We start from the raw sequence: 27,753 nt of genomic DNA on the forward strand, positions 1-27,753 counted from the left end.
CATACTAAGTTGCTGGGGGGAAATGCCATGGACCTTATTATCCTTCATAAAAGATGATTGAAAAAATAACAGTTATTGCTGACCCATGTGCCCAATTTCCCATTTTGTGCCAAGACTAGATGACTCCTTGCCAGGTGTACTAACTAGAGAGGGGAGGGAGTCCTTCTCAATGCTTGCTGACTTGACTGGTGGACATATTCAGATATGAATTGGGCTTAATGGCTTCTGAGGCTCTTTCCAACTTTGAGATTCTGTGATATTAGTTCTTGTTTTTTTGTTAGAGAAGGCAGCAGTAACAAATGGGTATCAAACACCTACTATGTTCAAGACAGTCTGCTAGGCCCTGGGGATAAGAAACCGAAACAAAACCAGCCTGTGCCCTAGAAAAGCTTATATTTTAGTGAGGAATACAATATGTATGGAGATAAGTAAATACAAGGAAATTTCATGAAGGAAAGATCATTAAGGGGATGAAGGGAAGCTTCATGTAGGAGGTGACATGAAGGCTGAATTGACCCTTAAAGGAAGCATATTGAGAGAAGGGAATTTGTTCCAGGCAGGTGGGAGAGCTCCATGCTAAAGGCAGAGAGATAGGGGAAAGAAGTCAAGTTGAGGAGTTTGCATTTTACCCTAGAGCCAAGAAGGAACTGTTGATAGTTTTTGATGAGGGAAATGACGCGTACATAATGGAAAGAACTGAGGCTAGAAGCAAGGAGACCAGTGAAGAGACTCTTAGACTAATCTGCCTGAGATATGACGAATATATGAACTAGGCTAGTAGCCATGTGAGAGGAGAGAAGGGGAGGGATGTAGAAGATGCTGTAAAAGAGAGTTAACTCCCTTGTAATTCTAAACTTACAAAACCTGATGACTAGAAGGATTAACAGTGTACTAAAAGGAAATAGGTCAGTTTGAAGGAAGAATAGCTTTATGGGGAAAGATGAGGAGTTCCATTTTGGGCACTGTGAAATTGAGAAACCAGAGGGAATGTCCAGTGAGTAGCTTGTGATATAGGAATGAGATGCAGGAGAGATATCAGGTTACCTATGTAGCTATGATAAACCTTATGAGTAATAAGATAAAGGGAGTAGAATGTAGAAAGATGAATGAATAAAAAATCCCATTTGTTAAGTGCCATCTCTGTGCTAAGAACTCTGTTAGGCTGTTGTTACGAAGTAAAACAGTTCCTGCCCTCAAGAAGTTTATATTCTAGTAGAGGAGAGGATACATATAAAAGTGAGTGGTATTTAGGCAAGGGAGTTTTGGTATGAGGAGTCATAAAGATGGTGAGTATAGAAATAGGGAAGTTGATGATATGTCCTTTCCAAAAACAATGGCAGTGTTGATTTGATAATGATTTGAGGAGCAAGAGGTAGAAAGTGAAGGTGTAGTGGGGGACAGGCAGAAAAGGTAGGGATGTAGGATATGATGGCTCAAACCCAGGCAACAATTCCAAAGTGAATGGGGACATGGTCTCTGGAAATGACCTTTAGGGGGGAAAGATGATAGCCCCCTTGTGTTCTGAAGAGGGTTATTCTGGGGCTGGAGGGGGTGGCAGTTGCTAAAGCAGGTGAGATGGCACAATGCCCAGGATGGATGGCTAGATAGGATTAGAAAGTGGGGGAAGGGAATAGGCATTTATATAGGACATACAGTGTGCCAGGAACTGTTCTAAGTGCTTTACAAACATCTCGTTTGATCCTAACAACAACCCTGTTGAGGTAGGTGTTATTATTATCTTCATTTTACTATGGAAGAAACTGAGGCAAACCAAGGTTAAGTGACTTGCCTAGTGTCACACAGTTAGTAAGTATCTGATACTGGACTGAACTCATCTTCCTAACTCTAGGTCCACAGCTCTGTCCACTGCATTACTTTTGCCTCAAAAGAAAGGGAAAGAGGGCCAAATATAGAGTCTTGGGAGATATTCATATGGAAAGGGCAGTATATGAATGATGGTAATTGGTGGAAATTAGTGTTATGGAAACTAAGGAAAGAAGGAGTCTAAGAGGAGGAAGGGTTGTCAACAGGCTCAGTGTCAGTATTTGAAAAAATCACTTGGTTTGTGTCCAACTTCCAACACTCACTAGCTATGACCTTGGAAAATTTCCTTAGAACTCTCTACACCTCAGTTTTTGCTTCCATCATATGGGGATAACAATTCTTGCCCAACGTATGTCCTAGAGTTGTGGTCAGGAAAGCACTACCTAAGTGTAAGCTGTTACTGAATCTGACTCTGACTTATCTTTTTTGGTGCCAGTAGCAGGAGTTTGTCCAGCAGCCCTGTAGATGAGAATATTCAAAATAAGAAAGTGTCCTTCCCTATGCCTGTGTTCCTCCAGCTTTCTCCTCTGCTATGTAATCATTTGGCACGATCTGCTTTGGTGTACAGTCATTTGGCTATGGGCCAGATTTAGGTTGATGCAAATTGCATCTACCAGAAGTAGATTAGTATTTAGCAAGGGACCATAATATTTCATTTAATATGTGTGCTGCAAACCTAATTCATTATTCAACTGGAAGTGTTTGTGGTATAATGCAGCCCTTAATTAGACCTTTTATTAATTAAATAGCCAAAAATGAAGATGAAATGGGAAAAAACCTCTTGTCCTTTGTTAGAGAGAGAACTATGGTAAGGAACTCTACAACACTGTGATTACTTTGAGTTCTGCCTTGTAGGGGGAATACCCTGTTGATTGGTCTAAAAACATATTTGTTCACTGTACTTCCTTATCCTGGCATTCAAAGTCCTCTGCAATCTGACTCCAATCTATCCCCCCAGTCTTATCTCACATGTACATAGGCCTATGAATCATACTGTATGATTCAACTAAACTGGATTACTCACCATGCTCTGAATATATCTCATGGCTCTATACTTTTCTCAGGATGTTTGAAACCTAAAGAGGTTAAGGAATAGCAGAGACAGGATGTCAACCCAGTTCTGCTGACTCTGAATCCAGCTTTGTCATGTTGCCTCTCACCTCTCCAGCACCTGGAGAGAAGAGAATCCTGGGATTCGGCTTTCTAAAGACGGAGAGGGAATGACTGCACAGAGCCAATCTCTTAGAAAGTCAAGGGGGCTGGGCTCTAGCCATTTAAAGAGAGAAGAGGGAGTGCTGGATCAGAGCCAACCTCTCGGGGAGAAGACAATACAGCTTTTGTCCCTCTTACTGGAGGAACAGCCAGAGAATGAGCTGTGGTTCATAGACTTGGAAACTTGGATTTTGCCTACCATAACTACAGGGAATAGCTCTTTACCAACTGGCCTAAAGGGGAAATACACTAAGGAGTCTCTGTCTTGCATTTGTTTTTATAGCTATGAAAGGCACTTCTAGACTTGCTTGCGTCTTTTTCCAGAAGCCTTCTTTTGTACACTGGTCTCTGCTGTTCTAGTCATACATAAGAAGTTTTTCAGAGGTCTAGAGGAACTGTGTTCCCCTTTCACCTTCTAATTTATCATGAATATATTTGTTTATCTACATGTGGCATTCCCCCAGTAGAATGTAAATTTCCACGACAGCAGGGACTGTTTTAATTTCTTACTGTCTGCTTTGCTGTTACATACTCCAGACTACTGGACCTCCATAGACCATGCTTTGGGGAACTTAGTATACTCAGCCAGAACTTCTGCCCTGGGGCTCAGCTGTCCTAATTGGCGAGTGCATGCAAAGCCCACTCTATCGATCCCCAGACCAAATGATGCTCATCCTCCCCAAAATTCATCTTCTTGCATTCTTCCCTGTACCTTCTCCCTCCCATCTCTTGTGCCATAGGAATTCTTATCAAGTCATTACTATACTTGAAATTTGAAAGGGAATATCAATCAATTCCCTTAGGCTCCATTCATTATCCATGTGATTTATTAGGTGAAAACATCTTCCTTCCCTGGCCACTCCTCCCTTACATGTTGTTTCCTCCTATTAAAATGTAAGTTTTCCTTGACTGTAGGATATGTTTCACTTTTGTATTTGTATTCTCAGTCCTTAGTATAGAACATAGCAAATAGTTAATAGTTAATAATTGCTATTCATTCATTCAATTTCCAATGCATTCTCCAAAGAATAGTTAGTCAGTCAATCATTTATTAAATGTCAATTATAATCCAGGCACTGTGCTAAGCAAAGGGCATATAAAGAAAGGCCCTGCCCTCAAGGAGATGACAATCTAATACGGGAGGAACTACATGTAAACAATTATGTATAAACAATAGGTATGAGAGAGTATCCTTGAAGAAGGACTTTAACTGAGACTTGAAGGAAACTAGGGAAGCCAGAAGTCAGAAATGAGGAGGGAGGGAGTTCCAAGAATGGAAGACAGACAGTGAAAATGCCTGGAGTTGGGAAACGGAAATGTGAGTAGTAGCAAAAAGGCCAGGGTCACTAGAATATGTAGAGAAGATATAAGCAGGCTGGAAAAGTAGAAAGGGGCAGATTGTAAAGAGCCCTGATATTTAACAATAAAACCTGGAATCCTGGGGTTTACCTCATCAAAATCAGCAATAATTTCATTCAGCAAGCGCAGACATTCCACTCCTTGGTTGTTCATTTCTGTCTGAGAATAAAAATCAGCAAATCCAGGGATGGAGGCAAACATCACACCAACGGCATCATAGGATTGGGAATACAGTTCCTCGATAGAAAGGATAATGGAGAAAAGTGAGAAACATGCTACAAGGAACCATTTTAACAATGCAGTTGTATTTATGCCTTCTTCTCCTCAAAATAAATAGGGAAAGGACCCAGCAAGCTAGGACATCTAGCATCTTTAAGTGTCCTTGGAGATCATTAAATCCATTTTTCCTCAAAATGAGCTCTGTGCAGTGTGGTTGGAGTGGGAGACGTGAGGTTCTATGGGGAAAAAAAAGTTATAACGATGGACAAGAACATATAACAAACCCACATCTGCCATTTTGCTCTTCTGGTCAATTGTAATGTTGGCAATAGAACTACTGGAAATTGGTTGAAATGAATCCCATGGCCAAAAAGTTCTTATGGGTTTAGAATCAATAGCTGAATGAGTCCCCACATGTGTGAAACACAATCACTTGTTTGTTGGCCTGTCTTAACTTAGTATTTTAAAACAATCAGCAACCATTTATATGTAAACAGATCAAAGGGTCTGTTACTTGGTCACTGTAGGAAATTCCCAGTGTGGAAATTGTCTCCACTGTTGCAGATTAAGTAGATATGTCCTAAGGAGTTACGCAAACCCCACAGAGGCTAGGTGATTTTCACCAAATCACATAGCTAACAATAATCAGAAGTAGAATTTGAATCTAGGTTTTCCTGACTGCAAGCCCAGTACTCTATTCATTAAGTCAGCTTGCTTTGTTTATTTATACATTTATGGTTAAAAAACAAAACAAAACAAACCCTGCCCTCAATTATAAATATTCATTGTACAAATACCTATTATGCATAACTGAATAAAACATAGAAGTAGGGATTGAGAAGAAAGCAAAGTGATTAATGAGCAAGACTGATGATGAAACAAACATCCATGGTCCTAGTCTGTGTTTCAAATCCCAATTGAAGAATCATTACAAACATGACCATAGCAAGCACCACAATGTATGTGCAATGCTATCAAATGCTAAAAAAAAAAAAAGAAAAGAAAAAAAAAGTTCCACAGTACTGACAGAATGACAAGGGATTTACAAAGCAAGGACTGTGAATTTGAAAACAAAACTCTTGAATTTTGAAAGTAAATGTTATCAAGCAGAAAAAAAAATAATCCCCTAATGGTTTATGTAAGCACAAGGTAAAACAAAAATCATGAAATACCTTATGAGGTGAGTCATCATATTCAATATTGTTCCCACTTATTGATAGAAAATAATCACATCGTTTTTTGCTAAGTAAGCTTTTTGCAATGCTGTTAGATTTCTACATGAAGGCTTACATATATACACATTCACTCTTATCTTGTTTGGTACTGCTAGAATTCAGCACCAAAATCATTAAAAACAATTTTTCTGTAAAGGTTTTGCTAAATTTTTATTTAAAGAATCATTAAAAGTGAGGGTTTGAGAACCATTGGAAGAGACAGAACTAGAGTCCCTTATTCCTACTACCATACTCTTTCTAATATATCATGCAGTCTTCCTACCTATTTTCATATTCCCCTGTTAAAAAGGATGAAAACCAAAATGTAAGCCTATCTTGATTTTTAAGAATTGTTAATAATAGCAATAATTATAGTTTGTTAATAGTATGTTATTCATTGATCCATTAAGCATAAAGGAAAGGGCACAGGATAAAGATGATAAACTGAGTCACCAGCAGATCATATGTTTCAAGTTGTTTTGTTTTGCTTTGCCACAGGGGAGATGGATTTTTGTATTGATTCCTATAGTCTATAATGACTCTTGGCTAATCCTCCATGTGACAAGCAGTACATGCTGGTAAGAATGTAAGCTCTTTGAGAGCACAGACTGTTTCATCACTGCATTTATGTCTCCAGTGCCCGGAACAATGCCTGGTATGTAGTAGCTGCTTAAATGTTTTTTGATTGAAAACGGCTGCCTGAGGCTAGCTATATAGGCTGTAGCCATGAAACAGAACAAAGCTGATTGACCCATCCAGAAATTTAACTTGTCTTTGACCTTATTAGCTAACTAACAATGTCACAAGGGCAAGTAGGTGGTGCAGGGAATGGAGCATGGGGCCTGAAGTCAGAGAACTGAGTTCAATCTGACCTCAGACACTAGCAAGACCCCGGGCAAGTCACTTCACCCTCTTTGCCTCAGTTTCCTCATCTGTAAAATGAGCTGGAGAAGGAAGTGGCAAACCACTCCAGTATCTTTGCCAAGAAAGCCCCAAATAGGGATCCCAAAGAGTTGAACATGACTGAACAACAACAATGACAGCAACAACAAAAACAGAACATGTCATAACAACAGATTTGGTAGGCATTGAACTAGGTGGTCAATGAGGAGGCCCCGTCCACCTTTAATATTTTCACACAGTCTTATGGGCTAGAACATGTCTTTCTTGCTTGTGATAAATTCAAATCTCTAATCTATAAAGCAGGGAAGAGTCTTGAATAAATTTCCACAGGTCACGTCTCCTAGAGGGGGAAAGATACTATTCTCTGTTCAAGAGTAGCTACTCTTCTAAAGGGAAGGAAAGGAATAAGCAAGCATTTATATTGTGTGCCAGGCACTGTGCAAAGCACTCTTTACAAACATTATCTCATTTGATCCTCACAGCAACCCTGAAAAGTAGGTGCTGCTATTTTCCCCATTTTTACAGTCAAAGAAACTGAGGCAGATAGTGGTTTAGTGTCCTTCCCAGGGTCACAGAGCTAGTAATGTCTGAGCCTAGATTTGAACTCAGATCTTCCTGATTCCAGGCCCAGTGCTCTATCTGCTTCTCCACCAGCCCTTGGATATGCAGTAGCAGTCCCTACCATGAGCTCTGCGATCTGTGCTGAAAAGTATGCTAGCCAAAGGCTACCGGTTTGGGAAGGACACTTCCCTCTTTAGCTAAGCAGTGCCCTGATCACAGACATGTGAAAGAGACTTTCTCAGTGTTATGACCCTATCTTTGCCAGCCACCCTAGTAATGGTCAGAAAATTGAAAGTTAGACTGATAAAGAAAATGTGAAGGAACTAGAATTAATAAACACTGTCAAGGAAAAGGATTATTTATTAAGATTATCATTTCTGTGTACACAGGTTTTCTTGCCTGACCTAGTAAACCATTTCACCCATTAACCTTTAGGATTAGGATTCACACTGAACTTGTAACCTTGTTGTCTTTCTCAATCTCTCACTCATTCTTATCTATCCAATCTGGTGCCAAGCTTCTTCATTTCTACATTCACATCTCTCATTTACATACCCTTCTCTCCACTCACCCAGTATAGGCCATCATCACCTGATAATGGACTAGTGCAATGACCTGCGTCTTGGTCTCACCGCCTCAACTCTCTCCCCATTCCAGTCCATCTTCAACTCATCTGCTAATCTAATTTTCCTAAATATCAAGTCATCCTAAACTCTAACAGTTCCTTATGACCTCCAGGACCAAATAAAAAATTCTCTGTTAACCTTTTAAAGTCCTTAATGACCTGTCCTCTTACTACCTATTCAACATTCTTATGCTTTACTCTCTTTTATGTACTCTCTGATCCAATGTCATTGGTGTCCTTGCTGTTACTCATACAGAATACTTTATCTTCTGGCTCAATACCTTTTCACTGGTTGTCTCTCATGACTGGAATGCTAGTTTTCCTGACCCCTTTCAAGACTCAGCTCAGATCCTACCTTTTCTGTTCCCCGCTTTCCTCAACCTAACTAGTATTATTCTATCTCCCTGTTCTCTACCACAACAGTGCCTTCCCTTTGAGATTATCTTCAGTTTATTCTACTCGTTAGAATGTGAGCTTCTTGAAGGCAGGAATTATTTTTGCCTTTCTTCGGAAGAACTCTGAAGTCAACAAAGAATGTCATCAGCTTTCTTAGTCTTTTGTACTGGGACCTATTTCCTCTGTTGAGGTGGCATGCATAGTTCTCTTACCAATGCAGTTAACCCTCTGTGTCTTAATAGAAAAACTGACATTAGACAGTGCTTTAAAGTCTATAAACATCATCTTCTCTTATCTTCACAACAACTCTGGGAGGTAAGTGCTATTATCCCCATTTTACAGATGAGGAAACAGCAAGGGTAAGTGACTTGTCCAGAGTCACAATATTAGCCAGCGTCTGAAGGCACTATTTAAATCAAGGTCTTCTTGAATTCAAGTCCAACAGTGTATTGATTGAATCTTACTGCCTGCTCCATCAAACCATTTCCTCAGATTCTTCATTCACACTGAGGTGTAAATTACTAGTAACAGCTTGAAGCATGACTTATTGCATTGAAACAGACACAAAAGCCTTAGGGTTTGATAGAAGAATCCTAGGCATTAAAAGGGTGAGGATATTTTCAGGATACTGAGATATTTCTATTTCCACTGAAAAGAAATGGGGGGAGGGGATGACAAGGTTGGCCTTGCCTGTATCCTCTTGGTAACTAGTTATTATTAGCTAATAAAAATTATAAGTTAAATCTCTGTGTGTGTGTGTGTGTGTGTGTGTGTGTGTGAATGATGCTGAGAGATGATTCAGACAGTCCAAACATTGGAACTCTGGAAACATCCTGTCCAAGCCAATTTTGGCTCCATCTCCCACACAAAGCAAATATGCGCTCTAGTGTTTTTTTTTTTTTTTTGTAATCTTTGTTTTAAGCTCTGAATAGCAATCATAACCTTGGTGCAGGGAATTTCCTGGGGATTAATGGGCAGCTGAGTTTTTTCACTGGTCTTGGGAGATCAGTATCAGCAAGGCCATCATTAAGCCCTAGGATGAAGCTCACGACTTGTTCATCGTGGCTTAATTATGAACAGATAACAGTCACAGTTTCTCCACAGGTTGGAATAAACTATTGTTTTGCGCAGTGAGAGAATCCATAAGCCCCTAATTGGTCCCATCATTCTAAAGCCCAAATCTTTTGCTCCCTTGTTCTTCCAATAAGAAGATGATAATAAAACATATGTTCTTCAAATTATTAATAAATAATCATTATTAAATTATTAATAAACCATTGTTCTTCAAATCTATGGCTTCTTTGTTCTTCCAACAAGAAGATGATAATAAATCATATGTTCATACTGAACTGAGTTCCTTTACAAGTTTAAAAGACATTTAAGCGGGTGGGAGACTAGGGACTATATATTTGTGATGTACCAGTTGGTTTGAGAAACATATTATGAACAGTTCTAGTAATTAACTTAAAGATTGGGTAACTTATGAGATCAATAAAGTTTCTAGAATATTTTGCTTTTCAGAAAAAAAGATATTGGTTTCTAAGCAAATTTCTGCCTTTCATTTAATCATAGTTGATAACATTATTATTAATCATAACAAAATATATACAATGTAATATATAAAAATATAACATATAAAATGACATTATTATTAATCAGATCATTCCCTACAAAAGTCCTCCCATGATGCCTCATATTGACATGGAAAGTATCCTGGGGTCTAGAATGCTGTGCTAGTGAAATGGAGTTCTTAGAACATTCTACCTGACTGGGAAGGCATTAAATACAATGAGAAGACAGAAGATAGTGTCTGTGTTTTGTGGACCAAGCTAACTACTTCTAGAGAGGCTCATTTCAATAACTTGGCCACTGTGTGGCACATTCTTTGACCAGGGCAACCCATGGAAAAATATAGAATGGTGGTCCTCAGTCCTGTTTGTCTCCATTCCACTTCTGCAGTGATGGTGGCGGAGGATGCCAGAAATTACAGTTTTTAGACCATCTCTAAACTTTACCTTAACTGCTGATATTCTAGATGTGAGATCCTTGTCTAAGGACCAATGAGTGAACATATTATCTTAAGAACTGAATCATAGCAAGTTTGACATTCTTGGTATAAATGGAACTAGAAGACAAAGAGGAATTTCATCTAAATGGAAAAAATGACTTGGTACTCCCTGGAGAGGCAAATAAAAGAACTGATGGAGTTAATGTTTGTGCTTATCCAAAGGCAATGAGAAGCATCATTTCACAGGATATCTAGTTATCTCATGTCGTAGGACTCATGGTAAGCATTGTCAATGAAGATTACCAGGAAGATTGTTGTGGCTTTGAGGTTAACATCTGTTTCAGAAGATGAGGAAGTAGAGAAATCCTATGAAGGACTTGACAAGACCCTCCAAATTAGAGTGATACTCAGTGATTTCAATGCAAAGATGGGCTTAGGTGAAGACAGTGAAAAATAAGCTGGAAAATATAGATAAGGATGAAAAAAATGAAAGAGGCCAAAGACTTGTAGACTCCATGGAAGGTTTCATATCTATGGATTTTGAATATTTTAGATGAGATACAGGTGGTGCTAGGCATGCCAAGCACCAAATTCTGGTATGGAGTGGATAGAGTGTTGGGTTATGGAGACACTGATCTGGGTCAGAACATAAGTACTGGACTTGTGATTTTATCAATAGAAGAAGACTCAGATGAGGAAACTCCCTCTCTCAATATTGGTTTTCACTGCCTGAGGCAAAGAAAAATTAAGTGACTTGCCCAGGGTCACAAAACTAGTATAGGCCAAAGACAGGTCTTCTTGGCTCCAAGGTCAAGGTACTCACTCTACCATGATGCCTTTATGGAAGGACAAGCATCAAGTAAAATAGTTTTGGCAGCCTCCCATGGTATGAACGAGGTCGGGGACCCATGATAGCGTTACACAGTGAATTATTACATAAACTGTAGCCTTCGCTTTGTGGTCAGGCAGACAGGCAGTTTTTAAGCCTAATATTATGAGAGGGAGGCAGCTGGAGGAAATGGCTGACCCAGCCTACGTCAGAGCCTCTGGCAGCCCAAGCATGTTAGCAAGAGAGAAGAAAACAAATCTGCCAGGGGATGATTAGGGTACATGCTTAGTGAATCGTTTTTGGACAGAAGGGAATGAGCCTGGTGGCCAGCTCTAAATCATAGGATTATCCCAAAGTCCACCAGCTGCTGCTGCCGCCGTTTCATTCATAAATCTCCTCCAGGTATAATCCCTGTGGAAAATGCCTTTGCTGGAAAGCAAAGCGCCATAAGCATAGTCCTGCAAATGCTGAAGAACTGAAGTCACAAATCTTCTAACCCACTTTTCTCGGGCTTATATCCAATGATTTACAGCAGCAACAGCGGGGGAAGTATGAGGCTAGAGCCAGGGTTTGAGTAAATGGATTGTAGCTAGGATGCAGAAATGGGAGTTCTGGTTATGGAAGTGCTATTCTACCCATCCTACCATTTTCACGCATATACATACGCACATGCATGCACACACATATATGATATATCCCAACTCCAGATTCCTAGAGTAGGTGCTTTTCAAGGATCCCCTCTCAGAACTCAAAATAGACATATAGGCATGCAGACAGACAGCTAGATAGAAATCAGGGCAGAGAGACCTGGAACAGGAAATGAATGGGCTTTCAGGAAAAGACTTTGGACACCTGTAATACACTTCTGGCATTAGACCAATGTCTAGAAATATTGGTTTCTCTCCTTTGACTGCTACCTATCTTTACCCCCAACCTTGCCCTCCAAGAATATCAGTGAAGCAAAGTCCTATTTAATGCAAAGTGTCCTATCATTCCCTGACATGTCTGTATTCATTGTATCATGGATTTGGATGTACTGTAGTGGCTCTCTAATTTAAGCCCCATTTTATAGATGAGAAAATCAAGTCTCAGTGAACTTAAGTGATTTGTCTAAGGTCACATTGGAAGTAAGGGGCTGAAATGGGACTTAAACCCAGGTCTTCTGACTCTAAAACCAGCACTCTTTCTATTGTATCTGAGCAGGGACTATATCTCATTTAAAATGTTAATATCACCTCAAACCTAGCATGGTGCTCTGTACATGGTAGTATTACCTAGCATTAGTATTAAGCAGGTTGAGAAGGTAGAATTTTATCTGGGACTTGAAGAATGCCAGGAATGCCAGGGCGGCATAAATGAACAGGGTGAACACTCCAGGAATAGGGGACGGTTAGTGAAAATTCACAGAGATGGACTCGAGAGACAAGTAACTAAGTGTATGAAGCCCAATTCTACTACTGCAGAAAGAGGAAGTGGAACTTTGAAGAGATATCCTAAAACTTGTGATCCAAATAGAATTTGCAATTATTTCTGGGACATATTTTTTATTGTGTATTTGAGTATGACTGTATTTAATGCTCTTAGAATTCCATGAAATGACCATATAATGAAGGTGTCGCCCTCAGTTAGGAAGATTGGACAGCTGCCTAGCTTCTCCATTCACTCCCTGTGGTCACCTCTCCTCAGCTCCTCATTCCATCATACTGATAATGGATGTTGTCACTTCTTAAGACCAAAAAGAACTGGTCACCTTCTCTGAGATCTTGAGCATCCTGGCTGCTGATCCCCCATTCCTACTTCATTGCAGGAAGTCAGTCAGTCAGTCAGTCAACAAACATTCATTAAACCCTTACCATATGTCAACCTTTATGGTAAGTATTGGAAATACAAAGAAAAGGAGAAAAAAAACCCTAAGAGATATCATTTAAAAGTAAGCAGAATTTTTAGGGCTGCACACTTAAACTCAGAGTAATAGAATATTGGATTTGAAGGGACCTTGGAAATTATAATGTCAGAGATGGAAGGGAACTTAGAGGTCATCTACTGAAACCGCGTAGTTTCTCAGATAAGGATACTCTTCCTGCCCACATGCATGAGTACTCACTCTCTCTCTCTCTCTCTCTCTCTCTCTTTCACACACACACACACACACACACACACACACACAAAATCTAAACCTTATAATACCTCACATTAAGGGTGTTGTGGAGAAAGAAATCCCTCACTAGGAAAGAGGCTCTGCATTCTGATCCTGTCTGTGCCACTAAATATGTTTATGATGTCAGACAAGTTACTTCCCCTTTGTCAGCCTCAATTTTCTAATCTGTAAAATAAGGGCGCTGGACTAGATGACCTCAAATATTCCTTTTAAGTTTGAAATGCTGTGGTCCTTGTCTGAAATGTTTATCGTTTCCAGCTAAGATGGCTGCCTGAATGGAGACAGGCTGCCCAGTTTCCCCAAACTAGCTCCAGCAAAAAACCTGAAATTCACATCAGACTGAATAATGGTTAAGAAATCCAGTGAGAAAGCATAATAAGTTATTTTTTTTTCAACATGGAGCTGTGTAAAAAATCGGCCAGCTGCCCAAAGGCAATTTAAAAAGGGGGGCCAGTGCCTGTGCAAGTAAACAAGTCCATAGCCTCCCAAAGTTGCTAGAGAAGGGCTCCTTCTCTAGGACATACAAGAATATAAGTGTATTCTACACTTCTTTTTTTTTTTGTGCCCAATCTCACAGCTTTGAAAGAGGACTCCTTTTCATAAAGTCCCAGAGTGCTCTTAAGCCTGCAGCAGGGGCCCCTGGGGAGCAATATCAGCCACTATGGATGCTATCAGAGGTGGGTGCAGCAGTGACCAGAGAAGCATGACAGTACTCAGAGTGTGAGAAGTCAGGTGGAGGGTGCTCTGAGATCCTTAGTGTTCTGTCCTGAGGAGCCATAGTATACCCTGAAGATCCTTTAATCTGAGCCTTAAAGATCTGGGTGGCGAAATAGGGAAAGAGGCTAGTTCTTGGAAGTGGGAGGTCAGTTAAAAAACCCAGGGGAGGCAGGATGAGATTAAGCAGGACCAAAAGTGCAGTGGGGATGGAGAAGGATGGGGGGGTGGGAATGGAGCCTGGTCCTAGCAAAAAAGCCCCAATTCAGGAATTAAAGCAGGAAAGTTGAGGAAATTAAAACACACACACACACACACACACACACACACACACACACACACACACTACCAGTATCAAAAATTACTGCAAATCCTCCAGAGAAGGAGAGAGTAACTTTGTACCAACTGTAAGTGGTGAGTCAGAGGAAAAGAAAAAGGATTTTCTACAAGAACTACACGAATATCTAGAAGAAATGAAGCAAGAGATTAAAAAAAAAAAACAAATGCTCTGGAGGAAAGAATTAGAAGGAGAATAGAAAGAGAAAGTGGTAAATCATAACCAAGTAATGCTCTCCTTGGAAACTAGAATAGACAAAATAGACATAGCACGAAATATTAGAATAAAATCACAAGGTAAAAAAAAATAGAAGAAAATCTAAGATATCTGATATCAAACATATCAGACTGGAGAAAGGGTCAAGGAGAGATAATTTAGGGCTAATTGGACTCCTCAAAAACCATGAGAAGAAAAGAAATCTGGGCATTATATGTTAAGAAAGCATAAATGAAAGCTGCCTAAATCTATTAGAACCAGAGGACATCTGCAAGAACCCCAAAAGGAAAAGCCCCATATCAAAGACAAAATCCAGAGTTCCTTCATCAAAGAAAAAAAGGCTGCAAGCATCCAGAGAGAAAGAATTCCAGGACCCAGGAACTATAAAAAGCATCACCCAAGGAAGAAGGGGAAGTTTCTATTATAAATGAGAAGAGATCTTGGGATATAATATTTCAAAAATTGAAAGGCATGTTTATAGCAAAGAATAACAGCTTGAAAAGCTGTTTATTTTATGGGAGGGAGAGGATCTTTAATGGAATAGAGGCATTAAAGCATTTTTCTTGGAAAGATGATGCTGAGTAGTAATTTGAAATGTAAGCACAAGATTCAAGAGAAATCTAGAAAAGAAAGTTCATTTGAGCAAACAGAAGGGGTCATGCAATGATGCAGTGCTAACATTCTTCAAGGGAAGAATATTAACAATAGCTAGTATTTATGTAGTGCTTTATAGTCTGAAAAGTGCTTTACATATGTTATCTCATTTGATTTTTGCAACGCTGAGGTAGGTGATATGACTATCCCAATAATGAGGAAATTGGGGCTGAGATGGGTTATCATTTTCCCAGGGTCACATAGCTAGCATCTGAGATAAGATATGAACTCAGGCCTTACTGAGGCCAAGTCTAATACTTTATCTCTTGCAGCATGTTAATGTCTTCAAAAGATGTTTAAGAAGCTAAAAAACCAAACCAAACCAAACCCCAAAACAGAGGACCTTAAGCTCCAGGTCCCTAAGGTGGATTGGTTCTGATTTGAGGATTTTAAGAAGGGAAAGAAAAGGGTTGTTCAGTCGTTTCTGACTCTTCATGACTCCATTTGGGTTTTCTAAGCAAAGATACTACAGTGGTTTACCATTCCCTTTGCCAGCTCACTTTACAGATGAAAAAAGAAAAAAAAAAGAGGGCCACTGAAACATTTTTAAAAGTGCACGGAGGAAAACAGAGGGGAATTTAGAAGGAAGCAGAGAAAAGCAGGACAATTCTGAAAGAAATGTTTAGAATTTATTATGTACTTAAAAAAACAAGCCGAAGGAAATTCAGATCCAAAGTCTCGTATACAATCCTCTTTTTGTGTCTTGCTGTGCATACAGAAATTCCTTTTTTTTTTGTTTCTGGCGTTTAATTAAAAAAATTAAAAGAAAAAAAGTAAGAAAAGCTGTGGATTAAACTTGCAGTTCTGTTCATTTATGTCATAGTGTTCAAAATGGCTTTATATACATCATCTTATTTTCCTTCACAAATTCAGCCCTTTCTCTGACTTTCCCTTTTCTGGGGAGGGCACAGACACCTTCCCAGTTGTTCAGGATCAGAGGTCTCCTCTCCCTCTCCCCCTTCCCCCCCCAAACATCCAATCAGTTGCCAAATCCTATCGATTCTATCTCCACAGTCTCTCTCAAAGCCTTCCTTTTCTCTTCACAATATACAGCCACTGCCCTAGTTTAGGCCTTCATCCTATGTTGCTGTATTACTTTTCATACAGACATAAGGGCTGGATTTACCTGAGCAAATGCTGTATCCTTGCTCAATAGCCTTTCCATGCTATGGCCAAATAATCTGAAGTAGCCACTTACTGGTTTTCTTGATACTACTCTTTCACAGAGCTACAAAAATTATATCCTTAGAAGAGTTTAGGGAATGCATTTTTCTCCTTTTTCAGACAGGAAACAGATTATGGGTACAAAATGCTATCAGACGTAGTCACCGTGACTACTGATTTTGACAATTTTTTTTTGTTCCTTCTTAAAATATTTGTTACAAGAGGAAGTTCACTGGTGTAGAGAGTGGGGGAAAGTTATATTAAGAAATAAAACAAGAGTCAGCAATAAAACTGAAAAGAAAAAAAATGATGTCCTGAAAGCACAATTCTGACCCTACCTCAAGAAGCTTCAGTGGCTCCTTAGTGTCTCTGGGATAAAACAAAAACTCTTGTTTATCATTTAAAAACCCTTCAAAATCTGGCTCCCTATTTTCTTCTCCAGTTATTACAAATGGCTTCCCTCTCATGATATGTATCTTCCCTTCCAAATTGACTTATTATTTCCCATAAGTGACATTCTATCTCCATGCCTCTACATGGAGGCTGCCTCAACAGTATGAGAGAAATGATTATTTCTCTCTTGTATTTAATAACTAATTATTGTATTGAGACCAAGGTTTTTTTTTTTTAACTTTTCTACTTCCTCATTGAGAACTCAACCAGCATGAGAAATCTTTCTAAAAAACTTCCCCAGTCAGGATGGCTGATATCTAATCAAAGACAGTAAAAAATTATAAGTTTGGGCTAATGGATGCATTCCTGCTCATTGTGTTTGCTCAGTCAGTTGTGGGAAAACGTGGATCCTCCCTTTTGTCAGACAAGTAATATGGAAATCGATAAGTCTCTGTGACCAAGATTTCGGTGATCCAAGTCATGTACCCCACGACTCTCATTGGAATACAGTCTAGCTTCTCATTGTAATATTCATTCTTTCATTAATTGTTAACCAATTCGAGTAGATTGCCACCCCCAGCAACACCTGCTCTTTGGGCATATAAACTGTGAGCCTACTGCCATGAGGAGTCTTTTGTCTGAAAGAGACGGCCAAATGACCATCCTTTTATTAATAAATGTACTGGTATTATAAATAAAATGACTAAATTACCCAGAAATTATGTCTCTTGAACTTTTTAAATGCCACACCTGGAATGTACACACTTCTTACTTTGTCCTCATAGAGTCCTTAGCTTACTTCTAAACATGGCTCAGGTGACATCTGCTACAGAAAGCCCTTTCTGGTCTCTCAACTTTTAAATGCTCTTCCCACTCTGAAATTATTTCATGTCTACTCTATACATATTTTGCATATACTTATTGTGTACATATTGTTTTCTCTCAGAATGCAAACTCCTCGAGGTCAAGGTCTATTTCATTTTTGACTTTGTAACCCTAGTTCATGGCACAGGGCCTGGTGCAGAATAGGGCTCCATAAAGGATTGTTGAGTAAAGGAATGAGTGAACAAATTGATTCTCAAACTACCTCTTTGAGATAGTGCTGATGGGGCAGGCATTCTTATCCCCATTTTATTAAAATCCTCATCATTGAGTCCTTCTCCTTCTGTACCACCAACATATGAGCAGTTGCCAAGTCTTATGGATGTTACCTTGAAAATATCTCTGCCATCCATTTCCAATTCTCAACTCCCACCTCCACCATCCTAGTTCAGGACTCCCTTACCCTTCACTCATATTATTGTAATAACCTCCATGATCTCCCTGTCTCCAGTTTCTCTGTGATCCAGTCCATCCTTCATAAAGCTGCCAAGATTATCTTTCTAATGCATAGGTCTGTCCATTTCACTCTCTTGCTCAAAACTCTGATTGCTCACAGGATAAAATACAATCTCCATGTTATGACATTTAAGAAACTCTATAATCTGACTCTAATCTACCTTTACAGGGATATATTATTGAATTCTCCTTTATATACTCTCTGTTTCAGACAAACCAGACTATTGGTATATGATTTCATCCTACATTTCTTCTGCTTTTTCACATTCATCCAGATAATCCTTCTCTAACGGGGAGGAAAGGAATGGGATTAAGCATTTATTTGGTGCCTACCATGTACTAGGCATTGTTAAGTGCTTTTACCAATATTATCTCATTTGTTGCTCATAACAACAACTCTGCATGTTAGGTACTGTTATTATTCCCATTTTATAGGTGAGGAAACTGAGGCAAACAGAATTAAAGTTACTTGCCTAGGTTCACTCAGCTAGTAAACATCTAAAGCTGGATTTGAACTCAGATCTTCTTGATTCCAGGTCCAGCACTCTTCTACTGTGTCATCAACTGCCTCTGCTACTTCTGGAATGTCCTCCCTCCTTATCTGTGCTCATGGAAATCCTCGTCTAATTTCAAGGCTCAACCTAGGTGCCAACTTCTCCGGGAGCCCTTTCCAATTTCTATTTGGATATTGTAACTGATTCAATTAAGCTCATTTCAAGGGGCAGCATTGTGCAAGGGGATAGAGATCTGGCCTTGGAGTTCAGGAGACCTGGATTTCAGTCCTGTGTGTTATGAATACTGACTGTGTAACCCCAGGCAAGTCAACAGACCACTCAGTTCTCCAGTAAACTCTCTATACTAATAAAATACCAGATCCTTCCCTACCTCCATCAAAATCAAAACAAGAAAAGCAAATGTAATTGGCTAAAAATAAATTAAGCATCTACAACATTCAAGGCTCTAGCACTGAGGATAATAGTAATAATAATTCAAAGGGTGTTTGTGCTGTATTGTGCTTACTCTCTATTGAGGTACCTTGCTTCTTCATGTTCACCCGCCGTGGCTGGGAGTAGCCTTTTTTGATGGGCTGTGTAGCTAGAACAGGCTGTACCTTTACAAGTGCTCAGACTGAGACAATCGCTTTCTTTCCTGCACGTGCCTTCCTGCTGCTGTCCAGAGGGTGAGCATCTCAGTTCACCCACATGGTGGGCATGATGAATTGAACCAAAAAAGGGAAAACTTTCTCCCCACTTCTCTTCTGTCTTGGCTCAAATAAATGGGCCTGGGGTGGTTGTTGCTGTTGGTTTTGTTTTTTTTTTTTCTGTTTGGTTTCATCCTCAGTTTCAGGTTCAAGTAGCAATTCTCACCTGACCTGGGAGTTTGAACCATGGTGATCTTTGAAACCACGATTGCAGGTGGGACACTGTACTTGGCCACCCCTGAAGGGAAGCCCTGAGAAGCCAGGAAGCCTGCAAGCCCAGCATGGGTTTTGGACCTGGATTTGGGATTGCTCTATGGGAACTGACCTAAGCTGTTTACATTTTTATTATTTTACCTTTCAAAGTATATGCTCCTCTGTAAAAGCTAATCTGACTTTTAGTGGTTAAGTGGAACTGAGGTGCAGGAGACCCTTCTATACTTGAAAGAATACTATCAGTGGGGTCTGGAGCCATTTTCAGAGAACTTAGACACTCTCAACCCCTTTAACGGTATTGGAGAACCTTGGGAGGGATAAAATGAAGGAAATATAACTGGCAGTGGGGGCCAAGGTAGTCAGTGTTTAATAACAACAACAATGACAACGACGGAAACAACAACATATGAGGTAGTGCTCTAAGATTTACAAAGTGTTTTACACATAGTATTTCATTTCATCCTTACAATAACCCTATCAATCAGGTGTTTGTTATTGTTGTTGTTGTTCTTATTTTTATTTTACAGATGAGGAAACTGAGGCCAAGAGCTTAAGTAACTTGCCCAGGATCACATCACTAGTTAGTGTCTGGGGCAAGGATTCAAACTCAGGTCTCCTTGACTTCAAGGCCAATGTTCTACCCACTGAAAAAAATAGTTCCTGCCCTGAAGAAACTTACATTTTATGGAACAAGGATAATTCTTGGCTGACTAAATGCTGTGCAATAGGATGGTGATATGCAATAGGAACCATTTCAGTTTCTACCTGCCAACATTTTGTTTTCTTTTAGGCCAACATTAATTTTCTTTCTGGGTTGGTATTGATACACAAGTACAGACTGAGCTTTCTCACCATCCCTCCCAGGTATGGAAACACTCACCTCATTATCTCGATCTTTCTCTAAGAAATGTCGAGCAACGTGACTTGGCAGAATGTTACGAAGCATGTTCTCATTGTGCTCTCTCAGTTCTTTCATCTCATTGATCTCCTCTTTGGCCTGAACACGCCAGAGGAAGTCCAGACGAGCCGTGTATTCCAGCTGTGGGTGTTAAGAGAGAGAGGGAAGGGACAGACGAAGAGAGAAACAGACACAGAGAGAAAAGAATGTAAACTCTTATGCATTGAAGTCAAACCCATGTCGGAGGCTGGCAAAAATGATTTCTCTGGATTTTTTTTAAACAGTATTTAATTTGGTTACAATCTTCTCAGAAGCAGGGGTGTCAAGTAGGTTACCTTATAAGATCCCTTCCAGTGTTTTAATGGAAGGGAGACACAGGATCAGAGAATCTCAGGATTGGCCTCCAACCCAATGGAGGAATTCCTTCTACCACATTCATTCCTCATAAGTGTTCATTCAATCACTGCTGTGTCATCTCCAGGAATGGAGAACTCACCAGTGCCTAAGACAGCCCATTCCATTTTTTGAAGACTCTAATTGTTGGGAAGTTACTGTTAATAATGAACTGAAATCTATTTCCTGTAACTTCCAGTCATTAGTTCTAGTTCCACACTCTGGGTTCTTATAGCAATGCATACAGAGAAAGAACTGATAAATAAAAGAATGCTCCTTGTTGGTCTTGTCTTCCTTCTCGTTCCTCCCTCCCATCTCATTCTCCATAGAGGCCAAATTGAGATGCCCAAAGCATAGGTCTGACCACAGTACTCTGCTCAAGAATGTTCAGCAATTCCCTAGATAGGGATCCCTATCTCTTACCTCTATCCCTGTTCCTGAATCCCTATCCTTATTCAAGGATAAATGTAAACATCTTTGGTTAGCATTTGAAACCTTTTGGAATCTAGCTCCAACCTTTCTTTTGAAGCTCAAGTCCAGACTCCCCCTCATCAGTCCTATGTTCCAATCAGACTGTCCCATTTGCTGTTCTTTGTCCAAGACATTCTACGTCTTTCTCCATGCCTCTGTTCAGATTATCTGTCCTTCTTTCCTGGAATGCACTCCTTCCTCACCTCTGCCACCAAGAATTTCCAGCCTCCTTCAAGGCTTAACTCAAATTCCACCTTATCTACAAGGCCTTTCCAAATCTCTGTGATTGTTAGAGCCCTAATACCACAGAAATTACTTTCAATTTACTTTTTATATAATTTGTATTCATCTATGTGTGCAAACATTGTTTTCCCCAGTAGAATGTAAATTCTTTGAGGGCAAGGGCTGATTTTTTTTTGAGGGGCTGGGGGTGGGGTCTTTGTATTTTGAGTGTTTAGCACAATGCCTGGCGCACAGTATGTAATTAACAAATGCTATTGAATGAATGTTATCAAATCAGGTACCTTGCTAAGTCTTTTTCAATTCTTAGAAGGTCAGACTTATAGAAGAGGGTTTAAATTTTTACTGTGTTGCCCTGGAGCTAGGCAAAATTGGTATAAACTGAAACAAAGCAAATTTATGTTTGATGGAAGAGAATTCTTAGCAATTGTTACATTATTATTCAAAAGTGGAATGGGCTACCTTAGGAGGAAGTGAATTGTCCCTTTCTGGAAGTCTCCAAGGAAAAGCTATTAAGCACCTACTATGTGTCAGGCAGGGGCAGTAGGTGGCACAGTGGATAGAATGCTGGGCCTGGAGTGTGGAGAACCTGAGTTTAAATCTGGTCTGATACTTGCTAGCAATGTGACCCTGGAAATGGCAAACCACTCCAATATGTTTGCCAAGAAAACCCCAAATGAAGTCACAAAGAGTCAACACGACTAATTGACTAAACAACAACAACAATAAATGTGTCAGGCACTGTGCTAAGTGCTTTAAAAATATTATCTCATTTGATCCTCTCAACAACCCTGGGATTATGCTATTATGATCCCCATTTTACAGTTGAGGAAAGTGAAGCAAGCAGAGGTTAATTGACTTACCCAAGGACATAGGGCTAGTGAGTATGTAAGGCTGTATTTAAACTTAGCTCTTCCTTACTTAAGAGTCTAGTGCCGTATGCACTATGACACCTAGCTGCCTCTAACTTTAAGCCCTTGTGGAGTATACTCCTTCTTAGGTATAGGTTGGTCTAGATGAGTTCCAAGGTTCTTTCCAACTTTGAAATTCTGTCCTTCTGCCTCAACTCAAGCTTTATCCCTCTTTTTTTCGCTGTACCCTGCAGTCTCTTATCCATGTTCATATGGATGGTGTTGAATAAAAAAGAAAGTAATTAGGTAGGAGATAGAACCAAGTATGTCATGGAGGGAATTTTTTTGTAGGTTTGAGTTAGATTAGATGGTCACTAGAGTCCCTTTTATTTGTGAAATTCTATGATTCTGTGCTTCTAACATTTTTTGTCATTAGAAAATTATTCTGAATTTAATAAAAATAAAAAAGTACATTTCCATTGGCAAAGCAGAACAGAAAAAAAGGATTTCATGTGAAAATATAAATCTGTATTATTTATAGGTTGCTTTTAAAAAATGCATCATAAATTTTCTAACTTTTAAAGCTTAACAAACTTTCAAAGCTGTCCTGCTTGTCTATATTTCATCCTAAATTTCCTTCTGATCTAGTCATTAAAAAAATGCTTCATTTGCCTTTTTCCTTTTCTGCCCTGAACCTCTACATCATCAAATTAAAAAAAAAAAAAGAAAGAAAAACACAATCCTGGTAAAAAAAAAGTATCATAGTTAAGCAAAACAAAACCATACATGTGCCTTGTTCAAAACTGTCCGTCACCCTTTCCACAAGCTGGGTAGCATGCTTCCTCATGAGTCTTTTGGAGTTATAATCATTGTTTTGATCAGAGTTATTAAATCTTTCAAAGTTGTTTTTCCTTGTATTGTTGTTGTTATTGGATGAATTGTTCTGCTGGTTCATTGTTCATCAGTTCATACAACAGTTTCTCTGAAACTGTCCCAGTCATCATTTCTTACAGGACAATAATATTTAATTATGTTCATATACCATAATTTGTTCGACCACACCTTAATTGTTGGGCAGCCCATTAGTTTCACGTCTTTTGTTATAACAAAAAGGTCTCTTTCCTCTTTCTTTGAGCGCTTTGGGGAATGGGTCTAGCAGAGGCATTGCTGGTTCAAAGGCTATGCAGAATTTAGTGACTTTTGGCTGGACAAATTCACAGCTACACCAACAATGTATTAGTGAACACCTCCAGTATTTTCCTTTTTCCTTTATTCTATCATCTTTACCATTCTAATAGTTGTGAGGTGATTTATTAAATGATGAGAAATTTTTCATAAAGCTCTTTTTCTACCATTTTAAGAGCATACACTTTTGACCTAGGGTACCACAGAAGTAGCCTCCTGACCCCAAGGATATCTGGCTTAAATAGATTAAAATAAATTTGTGCTTAGCTGGATCAACCCTTGTGTCATTGGAGGAAAATAATGTGCAAATGGCACTTCTAATTGGACAAATTGGGACAAATCCTATATATAGAGAGATGCTGCAGTGGAAAGAGCATTGGAACTGAAGGGAGAGGATCTGCATTCCAATCTTACCTCTGATACTTACTACTTGGGTGACATTGGGAAAGTTGCTTAATCTAGCTAGGCCTCAATTTATTCAACTGTAAAATGAGGAGGTTGAACTGGCTGGCCCCTGAGACCCCCTTCAGCTTCAGATCTATGATCCTTTGATTTTCAGGGGATGGCTGTTTTCCATGAGGAAATTCTAAGCCAAGGAAATATATTTTTAAAAAACTCAGTAGGCAAAAGATAATTTACATGTAATGCAGATACTATAATTGAGTTATAATGCAGGCTGACTGCAATTATATGGCACTCTTGGCATCAGATTTTAATGTTCTAGGACACTTTCTGGTGGAATGCAAATGTTCCACCTCACAATATTAAGAAAAATGTAAATTTCTGACATTGGGATTTTCTATTATTTTTCATTGTGTCAGGGTGATTACTCCAGGGATATTTGGTAAAACAAAATATGTCCAGATGTTTCAATATTTTGTGAAGATTAGAAAATTTTTCTAAAAAAAAGTTATAATCTGACAACTCAGAAACAATGACATTGGGAAAAAATGTTAAAAATAGAAAGTATTTTAAATAGAGAGTTCAGAATGAAATAAATAAAATTAATAAAAAACAGAAAGTAAAATATAATCAGTTCTGAGCATTAAGGAAGTAAAAGTGAGCTAGGTTCCTTTGGGAGTTCAGACAGCATGGCAGACAGAGCTCCGTACTTAAAGTCAGAAGAGCTAGACTGGTTTCTAATGTTATGTCTGCTATCTTGTATGTAGGACCCCAGAGAAATCATCTACTCAGGAACTCAGTTTTCTAATCAGTGAAAATGAAGGGAGTTGGCCTAAATAGGAGATGCTTGAACTTTTTTTGTGTCCTGGACCTTTTTGGCTCTCTGGTTAAGCCTATGGACTCCTTCTCTGAATAATATTTTAAAAGAATTGATGTAAATGCTAAATTTTTTTTAGAAGTTAATCAAAACATGGATTATTTTTCCCAACCTGATTCACAGATCCCCTAAAATCTATCTATAGACCCTTTAGTGGTCTGTGAACTCCAGATTAAGAACTCTTAGCATAGATGATCTCTAGGTCCCTGTATGCTATGAAGCTTTAAAACGGAGGCACTAACTCTTGTATTAAAATCCTATATAAACGAGAGCTATTATTTTCATAAAACAGTGTGGTGTGTAGTTCTCATACCCCGTGTCAAGTCACAAGCTCTCAGAAGCCTAGCTAGCTCTCTAGGACATCTATCATGTCTTCTGGTCACTCACTTTTTTGGTCATTTCACTATTACTTATCTAGGTAGAGAGAAGCATAGGGGAATGGTAAGTATGTGTGTGTGTGTGTGTGTGTGTGTGTGTGTGTGTGAGACAGAGAGACAGAGAGAGACTGAGACAGACAGACAGATGGGCAGAGACAGAAACAGACAGAAAAACAGACAGAGAGATAGAGACAGAGGGACAGACAGAGGGGGAGGGAGGAGAGAGAGAGAGAGAGAGAGAGAGAGAGAGAGAGAGAGAGAGAGAGAGAGAGAGAGAGCACTGTTTAATTCAGTTCAAAAACTGGAAAGGAAAGGAGGGGCTAAAATAAGGGTTTCAGACTGAAAGCTTCCAGTCCTCCTTAGCCCCTGTACACATCAGAGATGGTTCACAAAATGACATAGTATTCCATCTTATTTGAAGTCTACCCACTCCTATGCCTTCCTTTAGGAGACCCGAAGATGCCTTGTAAACAACCTCATTAGTCCCTGTCTCATTCCATGGGACTGCATGGCAGTATCTTCTCTTTCTATGGTAAATGGTGAAGCTGGGACAGAGGATGATTCTCTCCCCTGGTCACTCCTTGACCCCCTCACGCATACACATGCCCAAGGCTTCTGGGTGAGTCATTTGTGAGACTGGAAATGCAACCAAATTGAGCTGCTTCTCAGTCTGATCTTTCCCTCACTTGCCTTGGAGGTGGGAGTGTTTAGCATATTGCTTTCGCAGAGATACTAGATGAAATTTCCCAATTATTGAGTTACATAACTGCCTTGGTGACTTGGCAGATTTCTAATTACACATGCTCACAGTCGATGCTTCTGCGTAAGAGGGATCAATGGTTATTAAGCACTTTAATAAAAATAGAGCGACGTGTGAGTCACAAAGAGAAAAGAGGGGTACCAGGTAACAAGCACAGGAGTGGGCAGACTCTATACTGGATGGGATACGATGAATAATAACTTGGAAGAAACTGTAATTGGATAACAATGAGCACAATGCACTTCTTCAGAGGAGGTACTTGTTTAAGACAGAGAAGTGCTGAGCTAAGAGTCCAAAGATTGCACAGAGTCCCAGCTCTACAACTGACAATCATGTGACCTTGGGCAAGTTACTTAACGTCTCTGGCTCTCACTATCCTCATATAAGAAAAATATCTGAAAAGCACGAATTAATAGCATTTATCATTGACATTACTTCATTCATTTGATAGAGTGTAAGCTCCTTGAGGGCAGGGACTTCTATTTTTGTCTTCCCAGTGCCTAGCAGAGTACCTGGCACAATAAGTAATTAATAATGCTAGTGGATTGACTGACTGAATGAATCTTCTTTAACAGATCCTGACCTAGACGTTAACTTTTTTTTCTCCTTGGATTCACCAGGGTATTCATGGAAGATGCAGGGATGGTATGGTGGCTAGAAGCATTGGCTGTTGAATTGATTTGGAGTGACAGGACCTGAGTTTAAGCTTTAATTCTTCCAGTTACTAATCATGGGTTAAGTCACTCAAAGCCTTGGTTCCTTCCTGTGTAATATGGAAATAGTGACATTTGTACTATTTCATAGAGTTCTTGCAAACTGTATAGGCAACCTAGGATTATGTGCATTCTTCCTTATCTGTCAGTGCAAAAGCTAGTCTGACTTTTTTTTTTATGGATGGTTTTGAAAGCAGTCACATTGAGGAATGCTACTTCCAATATGTCCTGATCTATGTTCTAAGAGATAATATAAGGATATAGAAGACTTGGGTCCCTGCCCCCAAGGATTATGCAAATAGATACAACTTGGGTACTTTGGGGTGGGTGGGAATGGAGAACCTCCAACATAATTTGTGAATATCAGAAGGTTAGTACTTTGTGCCAAGGTTATTATTTTTAGCTATTGACTCATGATGAATTTAAATGAAAATTTAAGATTCTCAAATTTGCTTTAATTTTTAATATTCAAAAAAAGTGAGTTTGTTCCTAGAATATTTTTGAAAGGTATATAATGCATAAATGGTATTTCTGCTATTTGACAATATGAATCACCTGGTTTGAGCTGCCTGGAAGGCATTTCCCTCCTCACATCTGCTTCTAAAGAAACCCTAGTTTTATCCAAAGTTCAGCTCAAGTGCTACCTTTCAGATGAGACCTTTCCTGGTTCCCCTATGCCTTCAATGCTAGTAGCCCCCCCGACTTGTTTTTGCTTTGCATGTTTTATTCATATATACATAAATATGACATACAACATAATGTGTGCATATGAATGCATATACATGTGCACATATACACATATAGATATATCTGTATTTATCTGTACCCTTCCATCTGTATAGTTATACATACACATACAACATTGGTATAGCTATATATAAAACACATAGAATATATATCAACATATAAGAAACAGTTATATAAATTATATATTAAATACTTTATATGAAAATATATAACACAATTATATTTATTTCTCTCTATACATATATGTGTATATATACATATTTTACACACACACACAGGAGAGAGGAAAAGACGGGAGAGA

At 39.2% G+C, this 27,753-nt stretch overlaps 1 protein-coding gene across 1 annotated transcript in view; it reads right to left on the reverse strand.

The window, feature by feature from the left end:
- LOC114030674 (adenylate cyclase type 8) overlaps window positions 1-27,753 on the reverse strand; it is a 361,242-nt gene that overhangs the window by 24,715 nt on the left and 308,774 nt on the right. The window contains exons 14-15 of the mRNA XM_027845528.1: window positions 20,419-20,577; window positions 4,486-4,632 (exon numbers count right to left, since the gene is read on the reverse strand). Of these exons, the coding sequence (XP_027701329.1) occupies window positions 4,486-4,632; window positions 20,419-20,577 (306 nt within the window). The remainder of the gene's footprint in view (window positions 1-4,485; window positions 4,633-20,418; window positions 20,578-27,753) is intronic.

The sequence above is a fragment of the Vombatus ursinus genome, unplaced genomic scaffold (assembly GCF_900497805.2).
Source record: "Vombatus ursinus unplaced genomic scaffold, bare-nosed wombat genome assembly UNPS02014973.1, whole genome shotgun sequence".
NCBI lineage: Eukaryota > Metazoa > Chordata > Mammalia > Diprotodontia > Vombatidae > Vombatus > Vombatus ursinus.